Source organism: Saccopteryx leptura, chromosome 3, assembly GCF_036850995.1.
Source record: "Saccopteryx leptura isolate mSacLep1 chromosome 3, mSacLep1_pri_phased_curated, whole genome shotgun sequence".
NCBI classification, from domain to species: domain Eukaryota; kingdom Metazoa; phylum Chordata; class Mammalia; order Chiroptera; family Emballonuridae; genus Saccopteryx; species Saccopteryx leptura.
In genome coordinates this window covers 136,172,711-136,191,747 of record NC_089505.1, presented here as the reverse complement: position 1 = coordinate 136,191,747, position 19,037 = coordinate 136,172,711, and the positions used below count along the sequence as shown (strand labels likewise).

The window sequence follows — 19,037 nt, the reverse complement described above, 5'->3', positions numbered from 1 at the left end:
TGGTGTATTTTAAAGGCAAATCTCAATGTATAAAAGTGTTAGAAAATATCTCAAGGATGAAGATCTTATTTTAGGAAAAAAAAGGAAATGTACACACACAAGTAAACTGTAAATACTTAGCCACAGTACTGAAAATCTTTTGACTATGTGAGAGAATCCACTACAAGGTTTCTGTAAGTAGTTCTTATCATAAAATTTAAAATAGTGATTGTAGCCTGACCCGTTGTGGTGCAGCAGATAAAGCATTGACCTGGAACATTGAGGTCGCTGGTTTGAAACCCTGGGCTTGCCTGTTCAAGGCACATATGGCAGTTGATGCTTCCTACTCCTCCCCACTTCTCTCTCTGTTTCTCTCTCTCTCTCATTTCTAAAATTAATAAATAAAATTTTAAAAAATAAAATAGTGATTATATAGTATTTCTATTTGTACTTATTAGGAAATAGAGTTTTTATGTATAAATACTTACTGTTTCTCTAAAAAACCAAATGAACATTTGAAAGCTATTACCCTGAGTGTCAATTTTATTCATATAAATATAATTTAAATTAATATTCACCTGTATAACAAGAATTAAGTTTATTGCTAGCATTGGGTTACCAAAAGGAAGTTTTGTTGCTTTTCAAAAATTAGAACTGACAAAGTTTTATTGCTCTTGCTTTTCATATTTAGAATTTACTTGAATTCCTTCATTTGCCTTAGAGAAAATACTGTAGGTTGTTATTAACTTGATAAAATAACTTCTAGTTCAATAAAAACAAACCTTTACTGAGTACACATTATGTATTAAGAACTTCAATAGGTGCTAGTGATACAAAAATAACCAACCCCTTGCCTTTAAAAGACTGATAGTTAAATAATTTTTCCAGTATTTTGATCACTAACGTGGGTTTCCTAATTTGAAAGCAAGGTAAAGTTTGCTACAATACTATAAATTATTACTGTAGGAATGTTGTTTAAAAGAAGTAACTCTAAGGATAAATATTACATGTTAATAGCTTTTTTTAATAGTAGTGGAGAAGAAGAAAAAGAATTGCATGCTCAATAACTGTTAATTAAACTAAACAGAAGTTTTACTTATTTGTTTTGGACTTTTTTTCCCAGAAACTCACAATCAACGAGGAAGACCAATTTGTATAGCCCCGGATGACTATGAAAGTGAGAATGGAAGCATGATAAGCCAGACAGTCGCCATGGCAATTGCCGGAACGTCAGTTCCTCAGTTAACAAGGCCTGGCAGTTTCCTCCTCACATCAACGGTAAAAACAACCCTCCTACAGAAGCTTTTTCTGGAAAGACAGATATTTACAAGGATATACTCTTAAATAACTGAGATTATTGTATTAGCTGATGTAGAAGTACACTGAGCTTAACTTATTTTGCAGAAACATTAAGGTTCTGAGACTATTCCCTATCTTGTACTAAGTTATTTTAACAAGTATTAGGGTTTGTGGTATAAGGCTCGATAGTTTGTCATTTAGAATTTTGAAAGTTGTCTTATTATCTAGCCTAGTTTTCTTTTTCTTTGTAGTTTTCCAAAGTTAGAAGTGAGGAGGCAGTCAGACAGACTCCTGCATGCACCCGACCAGGATCTACCCAGCAAGCCCACCAGGGGGCGATGCTCTGCCCATCTGGGCCGTTGCTCTGTTGTGCCCGGTACCATTCTAGCACCTGAGGCAGAGGCCATGGACCCATCCTCAGCGCCCGAGCCAACTTTGCTCCAATGGAGCCTTGGCTGCAGGAGGGGAAGAGAGAGATAGAGAGGAAGGAGAGGGGGAGGGGTGGAGAAGCAGATGAGTGCTTCTCCTGTGTGCCATGACCAGGAATTGGACCCGGGACTTCCACACACCGGGCTGATGCTCTACCGCTGGGCCAACCAGCCAGGGCCTTATTATTGTTGTTATTATTATTACTACTACTACTACTATTATTATTATTATTATTATTATTATTATTAAATGAGAGGCAGGGAGGCAGAGACAGACTCCTGCATGAACTTCGACAGAGATCCACCTGGCAAGCCCCCTATGGGGCAATGCTCTGCCCATCTGGGGCCACTTTGCCTAGTATCTTTTTTAAATCCATTATTCTTATTTTTGGGGGTTTTTTCTACTTTTTTATTTTATTTAACTTTATTAAATTTAATGCAGTGACATTGATAAATCAGGGTACATATGTTGAGAGAAAATATATCCAGATTATTTTGACATTTAATTATGCTGTATACCCCTCACCCAAAGTCAAATTGTCTTCTGTCACCTTCTATCTGGTTTTCTTTGTTCCCCTCCCCTCCCCAACCCCTCTTTCCTTCCTCGCCCCATCCCCTCTTTCCCCCACCCTCCCACCCCCGTTCCCATCACATTCTTGTTCATGTCTCTGAGTCTCATTTTTATGTCCCATCTATGTATGGATTCATCTAGTTCTTAGTTTTTTCTGATTTACTTCTTTCACTCCGTATAATGTTATCAAGGTCCATCCATGTTATTGTAAATGATCCGATGTCATCATTTCTTATGGCTGAGTAGTATTTCATAGTATATATGTACCAAAGCTTTTAATCCACTCGTCCTCGGACGGACACTTGGGCTGTTTCCAGATGTTCGCTATTGTGAACAGTGTTGCCACAAACATGGGGGTGCATTTCTCCTTTTGGAGCCATTCTATGGTGTTCTTGGGATATATTCCTAAAAGTGGGATAGCCGGGTCAAAAGGCAGTTCGATTTTCAATTTTTTGAGGAATCTCCATACTGTTTTCCACAGTGCCTGCACCAGTCTGCATTCCCACCAGCAGTGCAGGAGGGTTCCCTTTTCTCCACATCCTCGCCAGCACTTATTGTGTGTTGTTTTGTTGATGAGCGCCATTCTGGCTGGTGTGAAGTGATATCTCATTGTGGTTTTAATTTGCATTTCTCTGATGATTAGTGACGTTGAGCTTTTTTTCATATGCCTATTGGCCATCTGTATGTCCTCTTTGGAGAAGTGTCTAGTCATTTCTTTTTCCCATTTTTGGATTGGATTTTTTGTCTTCCTGGTGTTGAGATTTACAAGTTCTTTATAAATTTTGGTTATTAACTCCTTATCAGACATATTGTCAAATATGTTCTCCCATTGTGTAGTTTGTCTTTTTATTCTGTTCTTGTTGTCTTTAGCGGTGCAAAAGCTTTTTAGTTTGATATAGTCCCATTTGTTTATCCTGTCTTTTATTTCACTTCCCCGTGGAGATAAATCAGCAAATATATTGCTCCAAGAGATGTCGGAGAGCTTACTGCCTGTGTTTTCTTCTAAGATGCTTATGGTTTCACAGCCTACATTTAAGTCTTTTATCCATTTTGAGTTTATTTTTGTGAGTGGTGTAAGCTGGTGATCTAGTTTCATTTTTTTGCAGGTAGCTGTCCAATTTTCCCAACACCATTTGTTAAAGAGGCTGTGTTTACTCCATTGTATTTCCTTACCTCCTTTGTCAAATATCATTTGTCCATAGAGCTGTGGGTTTATTTCTGGGTTCTCTGTTCTGTTCCATTGATCTATATGCCTGTTCTTAGGCCAGTACCAAGCTGTTTTGAGTACAATGGCCTTGTAGTATAACTTGATATCAGGAAGTGTGATACCTCACACTTTATTCTTCTTTTTTAAGATTGCTGAGGCTATTCGTGTTCTTTCTTGGTTCCATATAAATTTTTGGAATATGTAATCTATATCTTTGAAGTATGTCATTGGTATTTTAATTGGTATTGCATTGAATTTGTAGATTGCTTTGGGTAATATAGACATTTTAATGATGTTTATTCTTCCTAACCATGAGCAGGGTATATGCTTCCACTTGTTTGTATCTTCCTTGATTTCTTTTATCAATGCTTTGTAATTTTCCGAGTACAAGTCTTTAGTCTCCTTGGTTAAGTTTACTCCTAGGTACTTTATTTTTTGGTTGTAATAGTGAAAGGGATTGTTTCCTTAATTTCTCTTTCTGACTGTTCATTGTTGGCATATAAAAATGCCTCTGGTTTCTGAGTATTGATTTTATATCCTGCCACTTTGCTGAATTCATTTATCAAGTCCAGTAGTTTTTTGACTGAGACTTTAGGTTTTTCTATATACAATAACATATCATCTGCAAATAATGATAGTTTTACTTCTTCTTTTCCAACTTGAATACCTTTTATTTCTTCTTCTTGTCTGATTGCTGTGGATAGGACTTCCAGGACTATGTTAAATAAGAGTGGTGAAAGGGGGCACTCCTGCCTTGTTCCTGATCTTAAGAGTATTGCTTTTAATTTTAACCCATTGAGTATGATGTTGGCTGTGGGTTTCTCATAGATGGCTTTTATCATGTTGAGGTATGTTCCCTGTATTCCCACTTTGCTGAGAGTTTTGACCATGAATGGGTGCTGGATTTTATCAAATGCTTTTTGTGCATCTATTGAAATTATCGTGGGGTTTTTCTCTTTTTTTTTTCGTTTATGTGATGAATCACATTGATTGATTTACAAATAATGTACCAGCCTTGCCTCCCCAGAATAAATCCTACTTGATCATGGTGTTTGATTTTTTCCATATATTGTTGGATCCGGTTTGCTAATATTTTGTTGAGGATTTTAGCATCTATATTCATCAGAGATATTGGCCTATAATTTTCTTTCTTTGTGTTGTCTTTGCCTGGTTTTAGAATCAGAATTATGCTCGCCTCATAAAAGGAGCTTGGAAGTCTTCCTTCCTCTTGAATTTTTTGAAATAGTTTGAGAAGGATAGGAGTTAGTTCTTCTTTGAATATTTGGTAGAATTCAGTTGTGAAGCCATCAGGCCCTAGACTTTTCTTTGTTTAGGAGTTTTTTGATAACTGTTTCGATCTCATTTGGTGTAATTGGTCTGTTTAGGTTTTCTGATTCTTCCAGATTGATTTTTGGAAGATTGTATGTTTCAAGGAATTTGTCCATTTCATCTAGGTAGTCTAGTTTTTTGGCATACAGTTCTTCATAGTATTTTCTTACAATATTTTGTATTTCTGTTGTGTCAGTTTTTATTTCTCCACTCTCATTTCTAATTTTATTTATTTGAGTCCTCTCTCTCTTTTTCTTGGTGTGTCTAGTTAAAGGTTCATCGATTTTGTTTACCTTTTCAAAGAACCAGCTCCTAGTTTCATTGATTCTCTGTATTGTTTCTTTAGCCTCTATGTCATTTATTTCTGCTCTAATCTTTATTCCTTCCTTCTACTACATTTGAGCTTTACTTGCTGTTCTTTTTCTAGTTCTTTTAGATGCAGGGTTAAGTTGTTTATTTGAGCTTTTTCTAGCTTCCTAAAGTGTGCCTGTAGTGCTATGTACTTCACTCTCAGTACTGCTTTTGCTGTGTCCCATAAATTTTGAGTTGTTGTATGCTCGCTGTCATTTGTTTCTAGGAATTTTTTTATTTCTTTTTTGATCTCATTCTTAATCCATTCGTTATTTAACAACCTGCTATTTAGTTTCCATGTGTTTGAGAATTTTTGAGCTTTTCTGTTGTGGTTCATTTCTAATTTCATGCCGTTGTGATCAGAGAAAGTGCTTGATAAGATTTCAATCTTCTTAAATTTGTTGAGACCACTTTTGTGCCCTAACATGTGGTCTATCCTAGAGAATGTACCATGAGCACTTGAAAAGAATGTATATTCTGCTGCTTTAGGGTGAAAGGTTCTGAAGATATTTATTAAATCGAGTTGATCTATTGTGTCCAATAAGTCTGCTGTTTCTTTGTTAATTTTCTTTCTTGAGGATCTATCTAGTGATGTTAGTGGGGTATTGAAATCCCCTACTATTATAGTATTGCTGTTGATCTTGCCCTTTAAATCCATCAACGTCTGCTTTATATATTTAGGTGCTCCTATATTAGGTGCATGATAATTATAATAGTTATATCTTCTTGTTGGATTACTCCCTTTATCATTATGTAGTGGCCTTCTTTATCTCTTACTATATCCTTTGTTTTAAAGTCCAATTTGTCTGATATAAGTACTGCTACCCCAGCTTTTTTTTCATTTCCATTTGCATGAAGTGTTTTTTTCCACCCTTTTACCTTCAATCTATGTGTATCTTTTGTTCTAAGGTGTGTCTCTTGTAGACAGCATATGTAGGGGTCCTGTTTTTTTATCCATGCAGCTACCCTATGCCTTTTGATTGGATCATTTAATCCATTTACATTTATGGTTATTATTGATATGTAGTTGTTTATTGCCATTTTATTCTTTAAAGCTGTATTCCTTTTTTGCAATATTCTTTTCCCACTTTGATCTGTTTACAACAGACCCCTTAACATTTCCTGCAGCATTGGTTTGGTTGTAATGAATTCCTTGAGTTGTTTTTTTCTGGGAAGCTTTTTATTTCTCCTTCTTTTTTAAACGATAGCCTTGCTGGATAAAGTAGTCTTGTTTGTAGGTTCTTGTTCTGCATTACTTTGAGTATTTCTTGCCATTTCCTTCTGGCCTCAAGTGTTTCTGTTGAGAAGTTGGATGTCATCCTTATGGGGGCTCCTTTGTAGGTAATAGCTTTTTTTTCTCTTGCAGTTTTTAATATTTTCTCTTTATCACTTAGCTTTGCTATTTTAATTATGATGTGTCTTGGTATAGGTTTCTTTGGGTTTCTCTTTAATGGAGTTCTCTATGCTTCTTGAACTTGTGAGAGTTTCTCCTGCATTAATTTAGGGAAGTTTTCAGCTATGATATGATTGAACAAAGTCTCTATCCCTTAGTCTTTTTCTTCTTCTTCAGGAACCCCTATATGTGGATGTTATTTCTCTTCATGTTGTCACAGAGCTCTCTAAGAGTTTCCTCAGACTTTTTGAGTCTCTTTTCTTTTTTCTACTCTACTTTCTTGCCTTCATTCAAGTTGTCCTCCAACTCGCTGATTCGATCCTCAGCTCTATCCATCCTGTTTTTAATTCCTTCCATTGTGGTCTTTATTTCTGATATTGTATTTGTCATCTCCAACTGATTCTTTTTAATATTTCAATATCCTTTTTTATACTTGCTATTTCTTTATTTAGGTGTTCATAATGACCATCCATTGTTGTTCTAAGATCCCTAAGCATCCTTACAATCATTATTTTGAACTCTGCATTTGGAAGTTTGGTTATTTCCATATCACTCAGTTTATCTCCTGAAGGTTTCTCTTGTGGTTTTATTTGAATTGCTCTTTTTTGTCTTCTTATTATCTGTGTTTGAGTGTTTTGTTTGTAGAGTTGGTTGAGTCTAGGCTTGGTGTTGTCTACCTCCAGTTTTCAATTGTGTTATTTCTACGTCTTCTTAGGTTGGTATCAGCTATTATTTGTAATCCACTTTCGGATTTGGGCAGCTTTGAAGTCTTGATTTGTTTGTTTTCTTAACAGATGATAGTCTTCTTTACTGATCTCTGCAGGGGGCTTCCTTGAAACTGTATCCAGGAATGGGATGGGTATAACCTGAGACTCTGAAGGCCTCTTCCACCAACTAATCTCTCTGGGGGAAGGGTGTTTTCTCAGCTTCAGTAGAGTGAGGTGTATCTCAGATCTCCATGGAGACCTGAGTTACTGCCCCTTCTCCCCACTTCTTGTTTTCAGCCATGTCTTGTGCTGATTGGAGCTGGATAGATGTCTGGAGATCTCTGATCCGGAAGCAATTCAGTACTGTTTTGTGGAAGGATCAGTCCCTCCTCCAGCTATGGCCGCCTCCAGCACAGATGAGTCAGCTTTTTTAGGTCGTCTCCTGCATTTCTTAGCCCCTCACAGTCTGTCCTTCTTTCTCTCCTTTCCACTTGGGAGATAAGCTGGTCTTTTCAACACACCTCGCTCCCTGGTCGCCAGGCAAGTGGCTGTGAGCAGTATTTTCTGCTCTTTTCCCTGGAGTGAGATCCCCTCTGGCCTCTCAGCCTCACCCCCCCCACCCCATTCCTGTAAGCAGGGGAGATTCAGGAGCTCCCTACCAGGTTTGTTGTGGCTTCTTCTTTGCTCCTTGGTTTTTGAGAGCTGTTCTTGTAGTCCAGAGTTGGTTTTTCACGCTGATTTTTCCTAAATTGATTTGTATTCCAGTTTGGTGGTGAGAGCTGGGCGTCTGTTCGCCCGCCTACTCCGCTGCCATCTTCAGGTCCCATTTTTTTTTTATAAATAAATTTTTATTAATGTTAATGAAGTGACATCAATAAATCAGGGTATATATATTCAACTAAAATATGTCCAGGTTATCTTGTCATTCAATTATGTTGCATACCCATCACCCAAAGTCAGATTGTCCTCCGTCACCCTCTATCTAGTTTTCTTTGTGCCCCTCCCCCTCCCCCTCTCCCTCTCTCTCCTTCCCTCCCACGCCCCTCCTCCCTCCAACCCCCGGTAACCACTACACTCTTGTCCATGTCTCTTAGTCTCATTTTTATGTCCCCCCAATGTATGGAATCATGTAGTTTTTGTTTTTTTCTGATTTACTTATTTCACTTCATGTAATGTTATCAAGATCCCACCATTTTGTTGTAAATGATCCGATGTCATCATTTTTTATGGCTGAGTAGTATTCCATAGTGTATATGTGCCACATCTTCTTTATCCAGGCTTCTATTGAAGGGCTTTTTGGTTGTTTCCATGTCTTGGCCTCTGTGAACAATGCTGCAATGAACATGGGACTACATGTGTCTTTACGTATCAGTGTTTCTGAGTTTTGGGGGTATATACCCAGTAGAGCAGGGGTCCCCATACTATGGCCCACGGGCCACATGCGGACCCCTGAGGCCATCTATCCGGCCCCTGCCGCACTTCCGGAAGGGGCACCTCTTTCATTGGTGGTCAGTGAGAGGAGCATAGTTCCCATTGAAATACTGGTCAGTTTGTTGATTTAAATTTACTTGGTCTTTATTTTAAATATTGTATTTGTTCCTGTGTTTTTGGGGGTTTTTTTGTTTTTGTTTTTTTACTTTAAAATAAGATATGTGCAGTGTGCATAGGGATTTATTCATAGTTTTTTTTTTATAGTCCGGCCCTCCAACGGTCTGAGGGACAGTGAACTGGTCCCCTGTGTAAAAAGTTTGGGGACCCCTGCAGTAGAGGGATGGCTGGGTCATAAGGTAGTTCTATTATCAGTTTTTTAAGGAACCTCCATACTTTCTTTCATAATGGTTGTACTACTTTACATTCCCACCAACAGTGAATGAGGGTTCCTTTTTCTCCACAGCCTCTCCAACATTTGCTATTACCTGTCTTGTTGATAATAGCTAATCTAACAGGTGTGAGGTGGTATCTCATTGTAGTTTTGATTTGCATTTCTCTAATAACTAATGAAGATGAGCATCTTTTCATATTATCTGTTGGCCATTTGTATCTCTTCCTGGGAGAAGTGTCTGTTCATGTCCTCTTCCCATTTTTTTATTGGACTGTTTTGTTTGTTGTTGAGTTTTATGAGTTCTTTGTAAATTTTGGATATTAGGCCCTTATCTGAGCTGTTGTTTGAAAATATCATTTCTCATTTAGTTGGCTGTCTGTTTATTTTGTTGTCAGTTTCTCTTGCTGAGCAAAAACTTTTTAGTCTGATGTATGCCAACAATGAAATATTAGAAAACGAACTAAAAAAAAATCCCTTCACGATTGCAACAACAACAAAAATACCTAGGAATAAACATAACAAAGAATGTAAAGTATCTATGTAACGAAAACTACAAAGCATTGTTAAAGGATATCAAAAAAGATACAATGAGATGGAAAAATATTCCTTGTTCTTGGATAGGAAGAATATGTATAATCAAAATAGCCATATTACCCAAAGCAATTTATAAATTTAATGCAATTCCCATCAAAATTCCTATGACATTTTTTAAAGAAATGGAACAAAAAATCATCAGATTTATATGGAACTGTAAAAAAACCCAAATAGCCAAAGCAATCCTAAGGAAAAAGAATGAAGCTGGGGCATTACAATATGTGACTTCAAACTATATTATAGGGCCACGACAATCAAAACAGCATGGTATTGGCAGTAAAATAGACACTGAGACCAATGGAACAGAATAGAAAGTCCAGAAATAAAACCACATATATATGGTCAAATAATTTTCAATAAAGGAGCCAACAACACACAATGGAGAAAAGAAAGCCTCTTCAACAAATGGTGTTGAAAGCCACATGCAAAAGAATGAAACTCGACTATAGCTTGTCCCCTTGTACTAAAATTAATTCAAAATGGATCAAAGAGCGAAAGAGGAAGGGTGAAGGAGCAGGAAGCATCAACTCTCATCTGTGCCTCGACCAGGCAAGCCCAGGATTTTGAACTGGCAACTCAATGTTCCAGATCAATGCTTTATCCACTGTGTCACTACAGGCCAGGCAATAAAAATCTTAAAAAAAACCAAACATTTTGAGAAACTTCTGAACTCTTTTTCAAAGTCGCTACACCATTTTATATTCTCACTAGCAGTGATAAAAAGGTTCCTGTTTCTTCTATCTTCACCAACACTTGTTACTCTTTTTTTTTCTTCATTATAGCCACCTTAGTGTGTATCTCATTTTGGTTTTGATTTGCATTTCCCTAATATCTACTAATGTTGAGCATGTTTTCATTTGCTTATTGGCGTATTTTTTGTATTTCTTATGTAGAGAAAAGTACATTCAAATCCTTTGCCATTTTAAAAGTGTGTTGTTCCTCTTTTTGTTACTGACTTGAAAGAGTTCTTTATATATTCTGGGTACAACTCCTTTATATGTGATTTTAAATATTGTCTCCCATTCTGTGGATTATCTTTTCACTTTCTTTTCTCTTTTCTTTTTTTTTTTTTTTTTACAGAGACAGAGAGAGAGTCAGAGAGAGGGATAGACAGACAGGAACGGAGAGAGATGAGAAACATTAATCATTAGTTTTTCGTTGGGACACCTTAGTTGTTCATTGATTGCTTTCTCATATGTGCCTTGACTGTGGGGCTACAGCAGACCAAGTAACCCCTTGGTTGAGCCAGCGACCTTGGTTCCAAGCTGGTGAGCTTTTGCTCAAACCAGAGGAGCCCGTGCTCAAGCTGGCGACCTCAGGGTCTCGATCCTTGGTCTTCCACTTCCCAGTCCGATGCTTTGTCCACAGCGCCACCACCTGGTCAGGCTTTTTTCACTTTCTTGATGGTGGCATTTAAAGTACAAAATTTTTTTGCCTGACTTTTTTTACTTTCTTGATGGTGGCATTTGAAGTACAAGAATTTTTTTGCCTGACTTTTTTCACTTTCTTGATGGTGGCATTTAACGTACAAAATTCTTTTTGCTTGACCAGGCGGTCGCGCAGTGGATAGAGTGTCGGACTGGGATGCGGATGACCCAGGTTCGAGACCCCGAGGTCGCCAGCTTGAGCACGGGCTCATCTGGTTTGAGCAAAAGCTCACTAGCTTGGACCCATGTCACTAGCTCGAGCAAGGTGTTACTTGGTCTGCTGTAGCCCCACAGTCAAGGCACATATGATAAAACAATCAAAAAAGTACAAAAATTTTTAATTTTGATGAATGCTAATTTATCAATTTTTTCTTTTATTCCTTTTCCTTTTGATATTATGCATACAAAGGAAGATATGAAGTATATGTACAATAAAAGTAAAATAATAGAAGAAACAGCACTATACCATCACCCAGCTTCAGAAATAGCAAATTGCAAATACTTTGGAAGTTCTCAGTCTGCCTCAATTTGTTCCATCTCATCCCTCAAAGTGTCCCCTAGTCTCAATTTTATTGACTTTTTCATTTGTTTAACTTTTCTTTATGTGAAATATACTGCACATGAAAAAGTATATGAATCATAAATGTACAAGTTAACAAAATATTATAAAGTAAATACCTTTGAAGCTACCTCTCAGGGAAAAATATGAAACATTGACTTTCTTTTAGAAATCCTTAGCATGCTTTTCTCCACCACAACTATTTACCAAACCCCCTTATCCTGACTAATGAAGTAATTGCTTAATTTTGTTTTTAGTTTTACCATCTGTGTTTGCATCCCTAAATATTATAGTTTAATTTTACATCATGTCTTTATTGATCCAAGTTACAAATTGTAGCTGTAATTCACTGATTTTATTTCTGTATGATATTCTATTATCTGACTATAGATCAGTTTATTTACCCATCTGTTGATGGTAGATGCTTGAATGGTTTCTGATCTTTGGTTATTACAAATATTACTAATATTCTTTTATATGTATCCTGTATTCATGGTACTCTTATTTAGGGTATTGCCTAGGAGTGGAATTTGCTGGAATACAGAATATGTTTCTTCATCAATACCAGATATGCCAGGGTGTTTTTTGAAGGGTTCGTCTCAATTTGTATTTGCATCTATCAGAGTTTTCATTCTTTCACATGTTCATCATCACTTAGAATTTTTAGACTTTTCAAATTTTGTTAATCTGGTATTTTATACTTGTGTTTTATTTCCCCAATGTCTTTTGAAAGTACATATTTTTTTTCTTTTTTTTTTGTATTTTTCTTAAGTTGGAAACAGGGAGGCAGTCAGACTCCTGCATGCGCCTGACCAGGATCCACCCGGCATGCCCACCAGGGGGCGATGCTCTGCCCAGCTGGGGCATCGTTCTGCCGCAATCAGAGCCGTTCTAGCCCCTGAGGCAGAGGCCACAGAGCCATCCTCAGCGCCCGGGCCAACTTTGCTCCAGTGGAGCCTTGGCTGCGGGAGGAGAAGAGAGAGACAGAGAGGAAGGAGAGGGGGAGGGGTGGAGAAGCAGATGGGCACTTCTCCTGTGTGCCCTGGCCGGGAATCAAACCTCGGACTCCTGCACGCCTGGCCGACGCTCTACCACTGAGCCACCCGGCCAGGGCCGAAAGTACATACTCTTTCATATGTGTATTGGCAATTTGGATTTTCTCTTTTAAAATGTCTAGAGTTTTTTGCCCATTTTCCATTGTGTTGTCAGCCTTTGTTTATGATTTGCAGAACTTTATATGTTCTGGACAAGCCTATTGTCATTTAAAGGTGGTTCTTATATTTTATGTAGCTTTCTTTCTCACATACTTAATAGTAAATTTGATGATTAAAGCATCTTCTTTTAAAAGATTTAAATTTGTCAGTCTTTCCCTAGTATTTTTTATATCTTATTTTTTAAAAACTTTCCATATTCTGAGATTTTAAAGGTATTCTTTCAAATATCTTCATGTTATTTTTTTATTTTAAAATATTTTTTTGTTCTTTTGTATGCAATTCTAAAATCTACAGAGAATTGCCTGACCAAGCAGAGTCTCAGTGGATAGGGTGTCAGACTGGGATGCTGAAGACCGAGGTTTGAAACACCGAGGTATCCAGCTTGAGCGTGGGCTCAACAGCATGAGTGCGGGGTCACTAGCTTGAGCGTGGGATCATAGACATGACCCCATGGTCGCCAGCTTGAAGCCCAAGGTCACTGGCTTGAACCCAGGGTTGCTGGCTTGAGCAAGGGGTCCCTCGCTCTGCTGTAGCCCCCCTGGCCAAGGCACGTATGAGAAGGCAATCAATGAACAACTAAAGTGCCACAACGAAGAATTGATGCTTCTCATTTCTCTCCCTTCCTATCTGTCCTTCTCCCTGACTCTGTCTCTATCTCTGTCAAAAAACCAAAATAAAAAAAATCTACAGGGAATTCATTTTTATGAACATTGGGCTTTGGAGGGGGGGGGTGTCCATATTCATTCATTTATTTTATATGTTATACCAGGTTATCTCAACATCATTTACTTATATTTTTAAGTTAAAAAATTTTTAAATTTATTTAGAGAGAAAGGGAGAGGGAGGAGAGAGAGAGAGACATTGATTTGTTGTTCTACTTATTAATGCATTCATTGGTTGATTCTTCTATGTGCCCTCACTGGAGATTGAATGCTCAACCTTGGCATATCAGGATGACACTCTAACTAGCACCCAATCAGGGCTCAACATCTTTTGTTAAAAGATTATTTTTCCCTACTGCTTTGGAGAACCAGCTCTATATAGTCTTACCATGTAGAGAAAGTCCTCATGCATTTTTAAAAAGTGTCTTGACTAATTCTTTGTCCTTTGTATTTCTATATAAATGTTAGAATCCTAGAATCCCCTCATAAAATTCCACTAAAATAAATTAAAAACCAATGAACCTGTTGGGATTTGGGTTGAAATGGTATTGAATCTATGAATTAATTTTGGGGAACACTGATATCTTTAGACTGTTGAGTCTCCTAATACTTGAACATGATAGATCTGCTGTTATTTAGGTCTTCTCTAATGTCTATGAATATATAAACTTTTATAGTTTTCACCAAAGAGGCCTAGTATATCTTTTGTAGATGTATTTTTGGTCCTTCATATTTTTTTATAATTTTATTATATAGAATATATACATATTTATAATCTTACAGTCTTATAAAATGTTTTTGAAAAATTTCTGTTTTCTGTTGACTGCTTTTATGTAGAAATAGAATTGATTTTATACAATTATGTTTATTTCCAGCAGAAATTGCTAATTACTAACATGTATAGATTTCTTTTCCTACATACACAATCATCTGTGAATGACTTCTTCGTTCTCCCTTTTATTTTTTTCATAGCTGTTTTACTCGCTAGAACTTCCAATATAAATTCGAATAGAAGCGAGAGTTGGCATCCTTAATGGGGAATCTTGCAATATTTCATTCTTAAACATATGTGCTATAGTTTTATTTTGCTTTTTTAAGATACCCTCTTATTATATTATGGAAGTCTCCTTCTGTTCCTAGTTTCCTAAGAGTTTATTTTTTTAATCATGGATAGTGGTTGAACTTTATCGTGTTTTTGCATTCATTGAGACAGTCATATTATTTTAGCTTTTTGATATTTTACTGTGAGCCCTCTAAATTCATTTTCTAGTGTTAAACCTACCTTGAAGTTGTAAATTAAACCCAACTTTTTCTTGGTTGTATAATATATTAATAGGTTTGGTTTGCTATATTTTGTTTTCGATTTGTATATCTTTTATTTGTAGGTAAGATTGCCTGTAATTTTTCTTTCTCATAATGTTCTTTTTAGGTTTTGGAATCAGGTTTAAGTTAGTCAGTTTTATTCTGTTCTCTGCAAGTACTTGTTTAAAATTGGAATTATTTTTTTCCTGGAATATTTGGAGAACTGCACCTGCTTGCTCTCCCTCCCTCCCTCCTTTCCTCCATCCATCCTCCCTTCCTTCCTTCAGTTTAAAAACTATTAATTTAATTCTTTAATGACTGTAAGAGTTTTCAGTTTTCTATTTCTTTTTACACTGGTTTCTGAAAATTTTGCTCTATTGAAAATTTACTCAAATTTTTTGACATATAAAGTAATTTCAAATATGAATCTTGTATAATCTTTTAATGTCTATAACATTTGTAGTTGTAAATATTTTCATTTCTGTGACTGTCTTTTTATACCTTTTGTCTTAAATCGGTGTCAACAGAAATATATATATATATATAATGTTTGTCTTTATAAAAAAGTTTGGGGGATGGCCCTGGCCGGTTGGCTCAGTGGTAGAGCGTCAGCCTGGCGTGCAGAGGTCCTGGGTTCCATTCCGGGCTGGGCACACAGGAGAAGCGCCCATCTGCTTCTCCACCCCTCCCCCTCTCCTTCCTCTCTGTCTCTCTCTTCCCCTCCCGCAGCTGAGGCTCCATTGGAGCAAAGATGGCCCGGGCGCTGGGGATGGCTCCTTGGCCTCTGCCCCAGGCGCTAGAGTGGCTCTGGTCGCAACAGAGCGACACCCCGGAGGGGCAGAGCATCGCCCCCTGGTGGGCAGAGCGTCGCCCCCTGGTGGGCGTGCCGAGTGGATCCCGGTCGGGCGCATGCGGGAGTCTGTCTCTCCCCGTTTCCAGCTTCGGAAAAATACAAAAAAAAAACAAAAACAAAAAAAAAAGAGTTTGGGGGCAATGTTGATCCTCACTTTTGAATGTTTATTTTTATTATTTACTGTTTCTTACTTTTTGGGGGTTTATATTTACTTTCTTCTATTTTATTTTTCTAACTTCTTGAGATGGATGCTTAACTCACTAATTTTCATTCTTTTGATACACATATTAGGCCTATACATTTATCTTTAATTATATTTATTTTTGTTACATGCTACAATTTATATCTGACGTTTAATTATTTAGTTTAAAATGTATCTAAAACTCATTATTTCTTTTTAGACTTTGGGCTATTCACTTGTTTTTGTTTTAAAATTACAAAAATTTTTAGTAATTCTTTTGTTTCTGATTTTGGCTTAATTGCATGATTAGAGAATTTGTATAATTTGTTTGCTGTATTTGTGGCAACTGGTTTTATGGTGTATATATATGGCTAGTTTTTTTTGTTGTTTTTTTTTGTATTTTTCTGAAGCTGGAAACGGGGATAAACAGTCAGACAGACTCCCGCATGCGCCCGACCGGGATCCACCCGGCACGCCCACCAGGGGGCGAGGCTCTGCCCACCAGGGGTCAATGCTCTGCCCCTCCGGGGCGTTGCTCTGTCGCGACCTGAGCCACTCTAGCGCCTGGGGCAGAGGCCAAGGAGCCATCCCCAGCGCCTGGGCCATCTTTGCTCCAATGGAGCCTCACTACAGGAGGGGAAGAGAGAGACAGAGAGGAAGGAGAGGGGGAGGGGTGGAGAAGCAGATGGGCGCTTCTCCTGTGTGCCCTGGCCGGGAATCGAACCCGGGACTTCTGCACGCCAGGCTGACGCTCTACCACTGAGCCAACCGGCCAGGGCCTATATGGCTAGTTTTTGCAGATATCTCATGTATTCTAAGAGAATTAATATTTTTCAATATTAGTTGCTGTTCAGTATGTTTGTTACTCCCATTATGTCAGATTTGTTAACTCAGTTTAAATCTTTTCCTTTGTTGAATTCTGTCTGCTTATTCTAACATCTGTCTACAATTCTGCTTTTGTAATTTCTGCTTACTCTGTCAGATTTTGTTTTATTTCCTTTGAGGCACTATTATGAAATAATGAAAATTTGAATAATGTATTTTTTAATTTTTTTCATTTTTTAACATGAACTGTAATGTTTTTTGTTTGTTTTTGCCATGAAGTCTATTTTGTGTAATATTAGTATAGATGTGCTAGGTTTCTTTTCCCTAGAATATATATAGCATGACTTGTCCCTTTTCAATTTCAATGTTTTTACTTGTTTTAAATATTTGAAACTTCTGTTTCAGATGTCTTTTATAAGCAGTATGTAGTTGGATTTTATCTTATATTTTAAAAATTTGGGGTGTTCATTTTTGTCTTTTACTACTTTTTAAATCCATTTTCATTTAGTATAATTAAAATTAATTTACATTTTAATTTTCGAATTTTCTCACCTATTATGTGTTTTTGTTCTGTTTTGGGTTTTCTTTATTTTTCATTTGTGTTCTTTCAAATTATTTTTTTCTCTTTCCACATTTTCCTCTCGACTAGTTTAGAAGTTATTCTGTTTCTATCCTTTTGTGACTATATTGCAAGTCACTGTATGCTTCCTTAAAGTAAATTTGAGTCTAATGTAAATCATTACCTTTACATTCATTTTGATAAATAAATAGAAGGATATATATGTATATTAGTGAGAGACAGAGAGAGGGACAGACTGGAAGGGAGAGAGATGAGAAGCATCAACTCATCTTTGAGGCACCTTAATTGTTCATTGATTACTTTCTCATGCATGCCTTGATGGGGAGCAGGGTGGGGTGGGGGCATCACCCGAGTCAGTGACCCCCTGCTCAAGCCAGCAACCTGGGGTTTCTAACCTGGGTCCTCAGCCTCCCAGGTTGACGCTCTATCCACTGTGCCACCACCTGGTCAGGCCTGTAAATAGAAGGATCTTAAAGCAGGTTGACTTTATTTGCTATTCTTACTGCTTACATGCTCTTTTTATACATTCTTATTTTGCATAGCATTAAAACTCACAAGACATTATTTTTATTTTCCTGGCTATGTAGTAAGAGTTATCATTTAGATTTGCCCATGTGTTCATTCACCACTTTATTTGCTCTTGATTCTTTCCTGAATTTGTGACCTTCTAGAAGAGGGCTTTTTCTCCATTGTGAGATAAATCTTTTAGAATTTTGTATGCTATGGTGATGAATTTTGTTTCTTTGAAAAATGTCTTTATTTGACCTTCATTATTTATGATTAAAAATATTTTTAGGAATAACATCTGAGTTTTTTATTTTCTTTCAACATGCTGTGGATGTTGTTCCCACTGTCTGCCCTACCACAGATTCAAACAATCTTCTATTGCCAGGGAGGTTTGATAAACTTCAGGATCTTAAGTTTAAGATTCTATATGACCTAAAAGTATTGTATGAATCAAATGGTTCTTTTGTTTTTATATTTAATTTTTAAGCAATTTTTGTTTTATTGCTTTTAGAAGAAAATAACTGAACCCCCCCCCCCCAAAAAAAAAAGAAGTAGTCATTGATCAATCTATCTCATTCTACTGTTGTTCATTTTCAGAGTGGCAGGCAACATACTACCTTTTCTGCAGAATCAAGTCGGAGTCTTTTGATCTGTCTACTTTGGGTCCTCAAGAATGCAGATGAGACAGTTCTCCAAAAGTGGTTTACAGATCTCTCAGTCCTGCAGCTAAACCGACTATTAGATCTGCTTTATCTCTGTGTATCTTGCTTTGAATACAAAGTAAGTGATCTTTATGCCATTGCAAAGAAGAACAAGAAAGGAAACAATGGAGAAAAAGAAGAAGAAAATTTTCTCAATGCCTCTTCTCTTCTAATGTTTGAATTTTAGGGAAAGAAAGTGTTTGAGAGAATGAATAGTTTGACCTTTAAGAAATCAAAAGATATGAGAGCTAAGCTGGAAGAGGCTATTCTTGGGAGTATAGGTGCAAGGCAAGAAATGGTGCGCCGAAGTCGAGGACAGCTTGGTATGTACACAATACCTTCTTCTGGTGAGAATTTTTTCAATTTTCTTCAAGTATATATTATACAGATCATTGTTGCAAGTCTTCAATGACTATTCTATACTTTTTAGAAAGTGTTTTAAGTGCAACTGAATTAACCTGAATGACCATTTCTCTGGGGGAACTCTAATTAGAATTCTGATTTAAGTAAGGTAAACATAATCCCTGATTTCTTCTGGATAGCCTT

The 19,037-nt window shown here is 37.0% G+C and overlaps 1 protein-coding gene across 1 annotated transcript in view; it reads left to right on the top strand.

Moving 5' to 3' along the window:
* Positions 1 to 19,037, top strand: part of DOCK7 (dedicator of cytokinesis 7) — a 242,981-nt gene that overhangs the window by 165,035 nt on the left and 58,909 nt on the right. Inside the window, exons 31-33 of the mRNA XM_066376450.1 lie at positions 1,103 to 1,257; positions 18,388 to 18,570; positions 18,679 to 18,838. Coding sequence (XP_066232547.1) covers positions 1,103 to 1,257; positions 18,388 to 18,570; positions 18,679 to 18,838 — 498 coding nt within the window. The remainder of the gene's footprint in view (positions 1 to 1,102; positions 1,258 to 18,387; positions 18,571 to 18,678; positions 18,839 to 19,037) is intronic.